The sequence below is a fragment of the Pteronotus mesoamericanus genome, unplaced genomic scaffold, assembly GCF_021234165.1.
Source record: "Pteronotus mesoamericanus isolate MK-2021 breed Mesoamerican mustached bat unplaced genomic scaffold, CSHL_Meso_final contig_32, whole genome shotgun sequence".
NCBI lineage: Eukaryota > Metazoa > Chordata > Mammalia > Chiroptera > Mormoopidae > Pteronotus > Pteronotus mesoamericanus.
The window spans coordinates 3,234,522-3,248,830 of NW_026555134.1; the positions used below are offsets into that span (position 1 = coordinate 3,234,522).

At 38.0% G+C, this 14,309-nt stretch overlaps 1 protein-coding gene across 1 annotated transcript in view; it reads left to right on the forward strand.

Annotated features, from left to right (window-relative positions):
- The first annotated feature begins 1,119 nt into the window (after nucleotides 1-1,119).
- Nucleotides 1,120-14,309, forward strand: part of MTMR9 (myotubularin related protein 9) — a 42,040-nt gene continuing 28,850 nt past the window's right edge. Inside the window, exons 1-3 of the mRNA XM_054576039.1 lie at nucleotides 1,120-1,612; nucleotides 6,354-6,462; nucleotides 9,878-10,003. Coding sequence (XP_054432014.1) covers nucleotides 1,431-1,612; nucleotides 6,354-6,462; nucleotides 9,878-10,003 — 417 coding nt within the window. The 5' untranslated portion in view covers nucleotides 1,120-1,430. The remainder of the gene's footprint in view (nucleotides 1,613-6,353; nucleotides 6,463-9,877; nucleotides 10,004-14,309) is intronic.

Sequence of the window (14,309 nt, forward strand, 5' to 3'; positions counted from 1 at the left end):
AAACAGGGCTCTCAGTTGTAACGATCTTTACGATGTTGATCTAAGAACCAAACATTTTCGAAAGGGAAGGGCAAAAGCAGACACACGTGTTTGATAATCTGATAAAATTTGAGGCAGTTTGTCTTTGCTATGAGACTTTAGCCAATTTGCTATGCTAGATGGGGAGGATTTCAAAAGTTACTTAAGTGACAATGGATCAGGACAAAACTTGCATATCTCACCTCTAATTCCCTATTTTAGAATGAGAAAATGCCAGTTTAAAAGAGTTGGGGAGGCACCAAGGAAGAAGTATTTGAGTAACTTTCTGGCAAAATTTAGGTTTCTGGGAAGTTTGGCTGGGTTGTATTTAATGGGGAGGCTGTGCGGTGGTGATCAAAGCCCTAATGCTTTGGATTTCCTGGATCTACAGTACACACTAGTCTGTGCTACAAACTGATTGTTTTAGCAAGTCACTTGAGCTTCCTCGCAGGACAGAATCACTTCCTCCTCTGTGCATTGTACGTTATTTATACCTAGGCCCCTCTCGTAGGTCTTCGGATGCTTTTCCTTTCTTATTCAAGGCCACAACACCTTGGCGCCGCGTTCTCTGTAAGTCTGCAATGTCCTGCCCTTACATATGGCGTCTTCTCTGGGGTCTTCTCTGGTGTCATAGTCGCTGATTCGATCCCACATTTGGCAATCTCTTCATGGAGAATGGATGAAAATCGCCACTATTGTTGGCTGCCCCACGCTTGCAAGGGCCCTTAGAGAGCTTATTACTGAAAGGAAGGGGGAGAGGAGAGGAACCTCCTCTCGTCGTCCCACGTTTCCCGGCTTTTTCATATACGGAATATTTGAAGGAGGTGAGGGATACAGTAGTGGACCTGAAACGGAGCTTTTTCCTGGTGGGAACACAAATCTGCGACTTTGGCTGTGCTTCCGGATCCAGGTGGGGACCGACTTCCGGCTCTGACTTCCGGTCTCCAGAGTTTCGAGTTCCGCAGCTTCCGCCCGGAGTTGCCCTAGGCTCCGGCTAGGAGCAGCTACTTCCGCCAGCAGTCCCTAGCTGCTGGGACTTGGAAACTGGTCCTAAAACGGCCTCGCCCTTTTCCCTTCAGCCAGCCCGCCCTCACCGGGTCCCCAGGTGGTGGCGGTGGCTACTGGGCCTGTCACGGAGCGTTCTCTGGCCGAGTCCTGGGTCTGCGGGGAACCAGGAGGTGCGGGAGAAACGCCCTTGTCTGGCCGAGTCCCAGGCTTCCCGTAACAGCCAGTGACAGAGGCCACAGGCCTCGCCGAGCCCACCCTGTCCTGGGGCGGGGCCCGGCCTCCCCGCCCCGGACCACGCCCCTCCGGCCTGCCCTGAGCCAGGTCAGTTTCTTCAGCCCTGCGGCGGTGTAACCGCCCTCGATCTCCTGGAGGCACCTGTCCCCTGGTTCCGGCCGCTGGGGAACATGGAGTTTGCGGAGCTGATTAAGACCCCACGGGTGGACAATGTGGTGCTTCACCGACCTTTTTATCCGGCCGTTGAAGGAACCTTGTGTCTGACTGGCCACCACCTGATCCTGTCCTCTCGGCAGGACAACACGGAGGAGTTGTGGCTCCTCCATTCAAACATCGACGCCATCGACAAGCGGTGAGTGCTCATCCCACCCCCTATTCTGCAGGGAACCTGGGGTCCTTAGGTGGACCCCTGGGGAAACGCGTCCCAGTGTTTTCCTTTTGTCCAAACCAGCAGAATGAACCCTGTCTGGCCTTGACTGAAGATTTGAGTTTTTGAAAGCAGAAAACCACTCATAGGAAATCCCCTGGTTTCTAGTACTAGTCTGGATGGAATTCCCGGGGTTATCATCATCCTGATTATCATTTTCGGTACATAACAGTATTTCAGTAGATTTTCTTTTGCATTTTCTTCTCCTTGCACCATGATATTCCTTGAATAATAATTGTCCATCACATTCATGAAGTTGTGATTCAATGCGATTTAGGTTAAGTCTTTATTTGCCACCTTTGAGGAAGACTCAACTCAGTATGTACTGTCTAAATCCCATAAAACCCGTTTTCTCCCCTCAAAGAAATGATCACATTTCTCCTTATTTCTTACTTTTCATGTCACCCTTTTAATACTTCCCACTATGGGAGATAATAATCTCTTTTACCTCTCTTCACTCAATTCTGCTTTTGGAAAGAACAGAGTTGGCCCTTAAGCAAAGGTGTTAATTAACCTCTTTTTTTGTACCTAGGCTCTGTCTTTCCAAGGCAGTATTTCAGAGTCAAAAAAAGGTTATAGTTCATCTGCAGTCAAAATTCCCATTTCCCCAATGGCTGTGTACTCACTCTAGGCAGGAGAAGGTAAATTGATTATCCAATTTATACTAACATGTAAATGAATGACAGTAGCTTTACCTATTATCTCTCAAGAAAATTTGATACTGAGAAGATTCCTAAAGAGGTTATGCCTTCAAAGAAAGTAATTTCTAATGGTAGAATTTGAAAGAGTATGGGTGAAGTGGTAATAGATTTTTTTTTTTTTAACAGAGGGCTCCTATGAAACTCCTCATATTACCTCATAGGTAAAGGTTTTCAGTGTTGTGTCCTTGCCTGCATAATAAAGTCTAAACCCCGTAGTCTGTCATTCATGGCACTCCATGTTGTTCTGTCACCAACCTACTCTTCCCACCCTAGGTCATGACTTTCCCTTTCATGAACTTTTTTTTTTACTAGCCAGTTTTTGCTGTTTTTGCTCATTCATGTCTTGCATTCTCTCATGTCTATATTGTGCTGACACCAAAGGAAGTAGAGGGAGTACCTTGCTCCTCCCAAGTTTCTTAAACATTGAAGGCATTATATTGCAGATATTTTGTGAGGCATTGAGGACACCAAGATGGATAAAATATATTTGTTGCAGGAGTTTATAGACTATCATCCAACTGTTAGCAATCTATCAATGTTCAGTATAACCATTTCAACTGCCATCTCTTTCACAGTTCTTCTGTTAATCCCACAGCCAGAAGTAATTCCCCTCACCTTGAAATCCTATAGCTTTTTAATTATGTCTCTTTCATAAATATATATTAAAATTTGTATTTAGATGACTACATATATTTTAGCCCCTTGACACCAGGATGCACATTTCATTAATTTTTATCTCCTTCAAAACGTGTAACTGTGGCTTGGGCAGATAGGCACATAGGAAATAAAAGAAGGCTTGACCACTGAATGGCCAGTGGTGCCACTGAATACAAATCAGAGTCTCTCCATGCCATTAACTCTCTTTTCTTTCTTATTTACTTTGTGTGGTTGCTTTTCAGTCTTTCATTTCATCATATCTACCTAGCATTTATTACATGCTGGGCCTGGTAGGGCTTAAGGAAGTGTATAGAACATGGGCCTTGTAATCTCTTCGGTGGTAAATGACAAACCGTACATGCTTTTGTCTTTCTCCTAGGGAGCAGCATGTTGGAAAGAGCATGACGTAGGTGGTCAAATCATTAGTTGTTTGTTGCTTCCAAGAAATATTTACTTCCATGTGTCTTCTGTGTACTGCACTGTCAGGGCTCTGCTGATGCAGTGGTGACTAAGACGGATGAGGAGCTTATGTACCGGAGGAGCTGGACATTCAGATAAATCAACAAATAAGTGCCAGGGAGGAAGATAAAGGAGGATGGGAGGATAGAGAATGCCAGGAAGACAAGTGACATTCAAATGAATGCCATCTCAGTGAAGGGAGGAAGCTAACAATGTAAATATCAGAGAAAAGCATTTCAGCCAGGGAACAGTGAGGACAAAGCCTGAAAGAGAAACACTGGCATGTACAAGGAAAAACAAAGGCCAGTGTGGCTGGAGGGCAGTGAGCAAGGGGTAGAAGCTATGCGGACAGCAGAAACTGTGGCTGGAGGGATAAGCAGGGGCCCAATCTTCCAGGGCCTTATATACCATGGTGATGGTTTTCATGGGAAGGCCTTGAAGCGTTCAAAGCAAGGAAGTAGCAGTAGATAGACTTTTTAGGAGATGATTCTGGTCGCCGGCAGAAAATGAATTCTAGAGAATCATGAGCGGAAGCAACAGGCCCAAGTAGGCCTGTTGAGTAGCTCAAGCAAAAGGTGATGTGACCTGGAGTAGTAGTAGAGAAGCAGTCAGATTGGGGATATATTTCGAAGGCTGAGCTACCCTGCCTTGCTGGTGAATTATACATGGGGTGTGCAAAGAAGAACAGTATTAAGGATGACTCTTTCAGTTTGCCTCTTGTCAGAAAGGTGCCTTTGGACAAGGTATTTAACCTCTGTGAACCTCAGTTCTATCACATAAGGGGAAGACAACCCCTCTCATCTCAAGTGTAAATTTATATTTGAATAATGCTCTACAGGCTTATAAAAAACTTTCATTTACACTGCATACATAATTTTATTTGATCCTTTCATTAGACAAGGCTGTATACAAGTTTACAATTGTACTTGCTTTTTCTTTTTATAGACCTCACATATAGACAGTTGAGTTAACCCTACTTAGTTGATGACTCATCATTCATTACAGGGTTTTCTCAGTGTTTTGTTTTATTCTTCTTTAGCCCTAATTTTCACTCCCATTTTCTACCTCATCATCAGCCACTATAGGTAACTGTTAAGTGTTGCTGTTTGTCCTTGGAGGAGATAGATATAGATATAGATATATAGATACAGATATATATGTCCCTATAAAGTATATAGCACTGCTGTGTGTGGGTGTATGCACACATGCATGTCTGAGTTTAATTTACCTGAGTAGGATTATGTTGTAGATCTTGTTCTATCTCAGTAATCTTTTTCAAGATCTCTTCATATTGCTCTCTGTTCATCCATGTCACTGCTTCTGACTGCAGCATAGAATTCCAAAGTGTCTACAACATTTATCTGACCCTTTAGGTAATCTCCAATTCAGTCATCCCAACAACTCTGGTAAAATATACATATTCATTTGGGTCCCATTATAGTCTTGTGCAGGAGTTTCTCTGAGATTGTGCCTAAGATGGGGTGGAGCCAGAAAGTAGGTATCTAATGCATTTCACAAAGTAATGCTAGATAGCCCTCCCAGATGACTATTCTGCTTTGTCCTCCCACGTTCTTACCAACATTTGGTATTATTGTCTTCCTAATTTTTGCCATTCTGATGATTGTGAAATAGTATCTTTTTGTTTTAATTTGTATTTCTCTAATTCCTGGTGAGCTTAAGTATTTCTTTATGTATTTGTTAGCAATTCAGTTAGAAATATTTTCCTTTCTGGGAAAACTGGATGTGTTACCATGTGTTAATTTGCACCAGTTCCTTGTATACCCTCTAGTTATTAATTCTTCACTTATATGTTGCAAATGTCTTCTAGTCTCTCATCTGTTAGTTAATTTTCCTGCGGTGCCTTTTGTTGAAAAGAAGTCCTTAATTTTAATGCAGTATTTGTCAATGCTTTACTGTATGGTTTATGTTTTTAAGTCTTACTTATTTAAGAAGTCCTTTCTTATCCCAAGGTCACTAGATATTCTTCTACATTTTCTTTCATATTAGCTTTATAGTTTTAGTCTTCATTTTTAGGTCTTTAATTTGTTTGGATTCTACCTTTGTTTCAAGCGTGGTAAGTATCCAACTTTGTTTTTCTGCATGTAACATGTCTGTTTTCCTAAAATATCATCTAACAACCCATCCTTGACAGATTTATAATATATCAGGTGGTTTTATGTATTTATATGTAAAATATATGTACAGCTGTTGCTGTGTCCCATATGTTTTGTAATGTTGCATTTTTGTTTTCATTTATCTCTGAATATTTTCTGATTTCCCTTGTGACTTCTTTGATCCATTGGTTGTTTCAAAGCGTGTTGTTTAATTTTCACAATTTTGTGAATTTCTCAGTCTTTATTTTTGTTATTGATTTCTAATTTTATCTCATTGTGGTCAGAGAATATAAATACAAACCTTATTTTATTACACTTCCCAGTTGGATTACAACTCATTTTATTGCAATAGTTGCTTTATTATAGTGGTCTGGAACCAAAGTTGCAATATCTCCAAGGTATGCCTGTTGTCTGTGTCTATAACAAACACTTAATATATTAAATAGAGATTTTTTTTTTGCTATTCTTTGAAGTAAGGCCCCAAATAATCTTTGATAAATGATTTTGTCTAATATAAAGTATATTTGAAAATATTTTTTCAATATATATATTTTAAATAATTTATGGCTCACATTTTTATGATGCAGGCTTAACTCTTCCTTAATTAGACTAATTGGGGAGAAGAAAGTTGAATATAGATGGTAATTATAACTAGATTCTTTTTTCACAGAACTAATCATATGCATAAAATTAGAAATACATGTGTTCCTAAGCATAACTTATAATTTTGTACAGGTTTGTGGGACCACTGGGTACCATCATCATAAAATGTAAAGATTTTCGAATAATTCAGTTGGATATTCCTGGAATGGAGGAATGTTTGAATATAGCCAGTTCTATTGAGGTAAGTGTTTTGGAAGCAAAATGTGATGAAAATAAATAGTAATGAAAAAGAGCCTTATATTCTGACTCAGTGTAGCTCTTGTGTTTCTTCATTAGCTATTTGGTCATGTTCTGTGACTCAAATATTGAAGACTGATGGGAAAAGCTTTACCCTGATTCAATGTTATAGGAATGAAACACGATTTTATTGACACGTAGTAGTTTTTAGGGTTATTCTTCCAGGTTTATCCATATTGTAGCATGTGACAAAATTTCCTTACCATTTAAGACTAAATTATATTTCATTTATAAGATGAGCTGAACTGTCTTACATACCTGTTATTTGGAAGTAACACAGTAATGTTGATTTGGCTGAATTCGCTAACATGAATAAGAAATGCAAGTGCTTCTAGGCTGTTAAATTCAAATACAGTCCTGTTACTGGGCAGGAGAATGCTACTGACCCACTCCAGTTAAGCATGTGGTTTTTTTTTGTTTGCTTGTTTTGTTTTTTCCAGTTGTGGGGTTGGGCTGTCACTGACCTGTGCACATTTTTCTTATCCAGTTTCTAATTAGTAAGATAGCTGGTTAGTGGGCGTTAGTAAAGTTGCCTATGGTGAAGCATAGTGGTGAAGACATAGGGCAAGACTTATTAATCTACTTTGTGATTGAATTTACTTAGCTCTGTTAGCATCTGATACTACTCAGTTGTTTACTTAGCTGTAGATATTATCTAATGTTCCATAGAAATCACCTAATGATATATATAAGCCCTTACGGGTAAAAAGAGGTCATAAATTATGAGTCATCCTCATAATTTGACATCAGAATGTAAATGCTCTATTGTTTTTACAGGTTAGTAAATATACATAGTGAACTTGGCCTCTAGCCTTTACTGCCTTTCAATTCCTCTTCCCCCAATACATTTTGACATAATTTGGGAGTAATAAGTGAAATTCTTATATAGCATAGTTGAGCTCTTTGTAATCAAGAGACTAAATACCCAAATACACTCTGTTGCCACAAATAGAATCCCATTGGAAGGATAATTGGCAAATGCTCAGTTTTCTAAATTGTAGCAGGAAGTCTGATGAAGCCGTTTTCTATGTTCTTTCAACTGCCTTTTGGGGTTGAAATGTTTTTAGTTCTTCAGCATTAATGTGTTCAAAGGAAAAGTCCTATCTCTAGTGACATAAAATGTAATCGTGACAAGTGTTTATCGTCTGCCAGAGTGGTTGTTGACTTGCATTTAAAATAATAGTTGTACCAGTCACAATGGAAGACAGTATGGAGGTTCCTCAAGAGATCAAAAATAGAACTACCATAGGATCCAGCAATTCCACTTCTGAGTATATATCCAAAGAAAACAAAGTCATTATCTCAAAGAAATACCTGTACTCCTGTGTTCATAGGAGCATTATTCTTAATAGCCAAGGTCTAGAAACAGCCTAAGTGTGGACGGATGAGTGGATTAAGAGAATGAGGGTGGGGGGGATATTATTCAGCCTCAGAAAAAGAAAGTAATCCTGCCGTTTGCGACAGCATGGATGGATCTGGAAGTCATTATGCTAAGTGAAATAAGCGAGACAGAGAAAGACAAACACTGCATGGTAACACTCGTATGTGGAATCTTAAAAAGTAAAGTCAAACTCATAGAAAGAGAGAGTAGAAAAGTGGTTGCCAGGGGCTGTGCTGTGGGGAAAATAGGGATGCATCTGTAAAAGTTACAAACTTTCAGCTGTAAGCTAAATAAAGCCTGTGGATCTAATGTATAACATTGTGACTATAGTTGATAACACTGTATTGTTTAATTGAAATTAGCTAAAAGAATCAAACTTAAATGTTCTCCAAAACAACAGCAAAAGGTGATGTGAGGTGATCGTGTGTCAACTCAATGTGAGAGACAGATCCTTTCATAATGTGTATATATTATGCTGTACCCTCTAAAATAATTACAGTTTTATTTATTAGTTATATCTCAGTAAAGCTGAAATTTTTCTAAGTATTACAAAGAATATCTTAAAAATGAATGAAAGAACGAACAAACGAATGAACGGATTGTTGAACTGACCAATGACAGCTCTGGCCTACATCAGATGTGAACACTGGCTTTTCTGCTTCTGTTTGGTGTGATTGGCAGCCAAAGACAATATAGAACTAGATAATGGATTAACGAGCCTTGCTTCTCCGTATTTTTGTTCTTTGGGTTGGGGGGAAGACTTCATGGTTTATGGACAGATAGAAGAACAACTTTGAATGGTGATGTTTTTGTTAAACTGCTGAATGACATGTTCAATCTTTTTTTTAATAAATCTTGTGCCCATCCTTTTGTGTCTGATCTTTCTGTGACCAGAAGGAGGGAGCTGCCTTTAAGGGTTTGGGGTATTGGCATGCTGGTGGGCCTGCTCCTCCCTCCAGGGGTGTGCCTCCATAATTACTGCAGTTTGAATTATGCTAATTGATTTTGGTGCCTATTTGTCCAGCCATAGAAATGCTTTCCATAATTCTCCTGTCTGAAGGATTGTACTGCCATATGACATCTGTCTTTCCTCCCTTCTGGTCAGGTTTTCTGGTGGTGTCACCCAGAATTCAAGAGCTGTAGATGAATATAGGGTCATTGTGGGACTGCAGAGTTATTGCCCCAGCTTGAAAATTGGTCCGTGTAGCATAAAAATGTGCTGCTACCTGATCAAATGGCACATCACTCTAGGCAGGGAATGAACATTGATGGAGCATATATGTGGAACATGTAATAGCTAAAATTATTTCAGAGTTTATTATGTGCCAGGGCCTCCTCTAGGCCTGTTACACACACTTCTCTTAATGTTCCTAACAGCCCTGCGAGGTAGGTACTGTTATTTCCCCAGTTTCACAGCTGCAGAACCGGAGCCATAGAGTGGTTGCGTAACTTAACTAATATTGAACTGGGATCTGGAATTTGAGTCCAGCAGGCTGACTCCAGTCTGATTTTTTGGCCACTAAGCTGTGTCATCCTATTTTACAGTTATTAACAGATGCTGATTTTAAATAACTTACATATGTTTATATAGTTGATAACTAGATTTTGAGCAAAGACTTTACTGACTAACAAAACCTATTTGTTCTCTGATCTCCCAAAATATACAGACTGTTATATTAGGCTTTATTAATGATGTCAAGAAGGAGTTATTTCCTTTTTCTCCTAGAGTAAGTATGCACATTATTTAATTCTTCTGTTCATTCAGCAAATGCTAATTGAGTGTATGTCATGGTTAGATGCCAGAAGCATGGAAATTAGCTTCAGTACTCTATAATTGTATCCAGTGATAAATACAGTGTAAGAGAAATATGCCCACCATTATTTGGTCTATTTGTTTAATACCGATATGGCCATTAGAAAGTGTTCCAAATTGTGGTATGCTCCTTTATCCTTTCTTTATTTCCTTTTTACCCCCTAGGCATTGTCAACCCTGGACTCCATCACTCTGATGTACCCTTTCTTTTACCGGCCCTTGTTTGAAGTGATAGAAGATGGCTGGCATTCTTTCCTTCCTGAGCAAGAGTTTGAACTCTACTCTTCAGCTGTGAGTAACTTTTCAGAGAATTAGGGTAATGAGAAATAACTGACCACCTAACCTGACTTGCAAAAATGATCACTTTCTTTTGATGAGTAATAAGGTGCATTTGACTTACGCATGCCTTTTCTCATAAAACTGGACTCAGGGCCCCACCCTGTCCTGTTTTCTCATCTTAGCAGGGCAGTCACTTTGTCGTTGATTCTCTTAAAATATGATACCCATAACATATAGTATAGATTGAAACCACTACTAATACTTTATGGCAGCCTAAAGTTGCATTAGCTTTTTGAGAATTAAATTACTAATGAAATAACCTGAAATGCCTACATCTTTTCACATGTGTTATTAAGGGATCCTCTCCATATTTTTGTTGTTTCATTTATTTACTATTTTTGCTTAGATTTAATACTTTTTTCCTAGTAGGTGTCTCCTTTTTAGTCTGGCTAATTATTTAAGCAGTTTGTATGTCTGAATTTGTTATATTTTCGTGCAAATTTTGTAATCCAGATTTAATGAGAACATCTTTAATGCCTTGATTTGAACTGTTAACTTACTGTTGCTAGATTATAGAAATTTAAGATAATCAAAGCATGGTCTCTTCTTGTTCAAAGTTTAATGATAAACTAAGTAATCTTGTACAATAAAATAAGAGCTGGCAAAAGTACAAGCACAGGAGAAATGACATTATCAAATTTGTATTATAGGAAATCAATTCTGATGCAAAATGCTGAGAAACTGCTTAGGAGTCTACTATAATAATGTAAAGAAGATAGTTGGGTCAATAGCAGAGGAGTTATAGTGGAGGAAGACTCAGGAAGTAGAATTAAAAGGAGCTGGTGACCCTCAGCGCATGGGAGAGGTGAAACAGGCAGTGCCTCTGGGGTGATACCACTAGGATGGGAAAGACAGAAAGAGAAGTGTGTTTGATAGGGAATAAGTTGAGTTCAGCTCTGGCGATGGCAGGTTTGAAGGGCTTAGATGGTATATATATCATTGAATATGTACAAGAGATAATTTAGAGCTTATTTTAGAGATCTGTGTTAAAAATGAAAAGTTGAGAGCAATCAACATATATGCTGTGGAAACCATACGGAGAAGGCAAGGTTGCTTAGGGAATGTGTCTAAAGCGAGAAAGGGGCAAAGGATTGAACCATTTAATGGGTGAATTGAGGAAAAAGTCAAGAGAAGAATAAGTTTCAAGGAGGAGGGAGTCAGCAGTGTAGAAAGCTTCTTATTCACTGTTTGCTTCTCTCTTCTGGGCTAGAATATAAGCTGATAGAATGTAAACTTAAAAAGGGCAGGAACAATATCATTCATGTTCCCTGCTGTATTCCTAGCACATGATAGGCAAGCAGTAAATATTTGTTGAATGAATGAATGTAGGAATGTGTGTATTATGCAGGGTAGAATAAAAGGACAATAAGGCCTTCTATATATCATTAGAAATCCGCTTGAGGTAGATGTCTATCAATCTGTATTCTTTGAGTAAGATTTTTTTTTACCATCTGAAAAACTCTTTAATTATAATATTAATCAGTCCCCACTTCTCTATTGTGTCCAAAATGACATGTGGTGTTGAGACGACAGAGTATGAAGTCAGCTGTCAAGGTATCTTGTGTTACATCTTAGGTGTGTTATTGGCTGCTTGACTTTCCAGGACTCAGTTTCCATGCCTACAAAATGAAAGTGTTAAGCAAACTAATATCTAGAGTTCCTCCTACTTTTCACATGCTTTTATCCTATGATATCATGGAAAATTATTTCAGCTATTTTGTTGAAATATACATATACAGTATACTTGTACTCCCCAACCTACCACTTTAGAAATTGTATACAAAAAAGTGATAAGAAGATTCTGCGTCTGGTAATGGATGGGTTCACCCCCTATCTGACAAGCCCTCCTGCAGATATCAATGACAAACTATCAATAAAATACAGAAAAAACTACTACCTGAAGTCTCTGGTAAGTGAAGAAAGCAGCACATTTTGGAGGGAAGTCAAAATTTAGAGAAAGTGAATGGCATAGTGCGTTTCCTGTTAGGGGGCTTTGTCCTGAGGTCAGCGCAGTTGTGCCATTGATTTCATGGAACAGCTAATGTTCCAATACAAAGCCTGCTTTCTCTGGAAAGCTGCCAGATAAAAACGTATTACATATACAGAAATAAAAATTCAGATGACTCTGACTATTCATTAGAAATCATGGTGACCAGAGCACAAAACTTTTAAAGTGCTGAAAGAAATAAAATCTGCCAACCTTGAATTCTGTATCTGGTGAGAATTTCATTCACGAATGAGAGTAAGAGCATTTTCAGATAAAAGGAAACTAAGAATTTGTCAGCACAAGACTTGCAATATAAGAAATGTTAAAGGAAGTTCTTCAGACTAAAGCGAAATAATACTAGAGGAAAACTTGAATATTCAGAAGGATTGAAGAACTTTGGAAATGGTAAACATCTCGGTAAACATAACAGGCTATTTTTTTTCTTTTTACTGTCTTTAAAATATGTGTGACTATTTAAAGAAAAAAAAACTACGGCATTGCCTTTGTGGTATATTCCATATTATATATGGAAACTATAGCGTTAAATGCGACTGGGTATGGGGTGGCTGAATGAATAGTTTCAAGGTTTTTACATTTTATGTAATGTGAGTAACATTTAAAGATACATATTATAATCATAAATCAGGGTTTTTCAACCTGGACACTGTTGACACTTGGGCTTGATAATTCTTTGTTGTGAGAAGCTGTCCTGTGCGTTGTAGGATGTTTGGCAGCATCCCTGGCACCACTAGATGCCAGTAGCATTCTTCTCCTCCACTCTCAGTTGTTTCTAGATCTTGACAAATGTTCCCTTGGGGCAAAATTACCCCTAGCTGAGAATCATTGTCCTGGAGCAATCAGTTCTTTAAAAATGTGAAGAGGTATAATTTAAAAATTAATATATACATTAAAATACAATTCTGAAAAATATGTAAATAATCCAAAAGAAGGTGGGAAAGAAAAAATATTAATAAAAACTGAAAGGCCCTGACTGGTGTGGCTCAGTGGGTTGGGTGTTTTCTGCAAAGCAAAACGTCTCTGGTTGGATCCTGATCTGGACCCATGCCTGGGTTCTTGGCCAGGTTCCTGGTTGGGGGCGTGTGAGAAGCAACCAATCAATGTTTCTCTACCTCTCGTTCTCCCTCCATTTCCTTCTCTCTAAAAATAAATACATAAAATCTTTAAGATTTTTTTTAAAAGCCTGAAGGAATAAGCAGAAAATAAATGCTACATGGAAATCCAGCCATATCAATAATTATTTTAATATTGATGAACTACACGTTCCAATTAAAAGTCAGAGATTGTCAGAATAAATTAAAGGAAAAAGACCCAAATATATGCTATATACAAGAGGTTTATTTTGAACTGATAAGTTGAAAGTAAAGGGATGGAAAAAATATACCATGAATATTTTAATAAGCATTAAAAAGTTGAAGTAGCTGTATTAACCCCTGATTTTTTTTTAAAAAAAGACTTCAAGATACAGAGTATTATCAATTAATGGAGCCATTTCATAATAAAATTCATCATACAGATAAAACTATATATATATGCCTAATAGCAAAAATTGATGGAATAGAAGGAAGAAATAAGCCATTGTACAATTGTGGTGGGAGATTGTTAAAACTGCCCTCTCAGCAAGTAATATAATAACTAGACTAAAATAAAACAACAATAAAACAAGTAAAGACATAGGTCTGAACAACACTGTCTGATATTTATAGCCTGATACTCTCAATTGCTTCAGAATAAATAATATTCAAGAATTCATGAGAAAACATATGCTGGGCCATTAAGTAAATTTTAAATTTTCAAGGATTGAAACCATACAGAACATAATCTCTGACCACAAAGGGGTGAAATAAAAGTCAATAACACTAAGGTATATAGGAATACCCAGAGTATTTCTAAATTAAACAAAATACTTGTAAGTAATCTATGTGTCAAAGATAAAATCATAGAGAAAATATTTTGAACTGAATAATGAAAATAACCAAATTTGTGGAATACAGCTAAAGCAATGTTTAAAGAGAAACTTACAGAGCTAAAGTGCTTATGACATAAAGACGAAAGGTCTCAAATTACCAATTTAAGTTCCCAAATTAAGAAGGTGAGGGGGGAAGAGTAAAATAATTGGGAAGGATGAAATAATAAGAATAGCAGAAATCAATAAAATAACTAGAACTAATAAGCAAGTTTAGCAAGGTTGCTCGATACAAGTATACAAAAACTAATTGTATTGGCAACAATACAATTATTGGCGATTGGCAA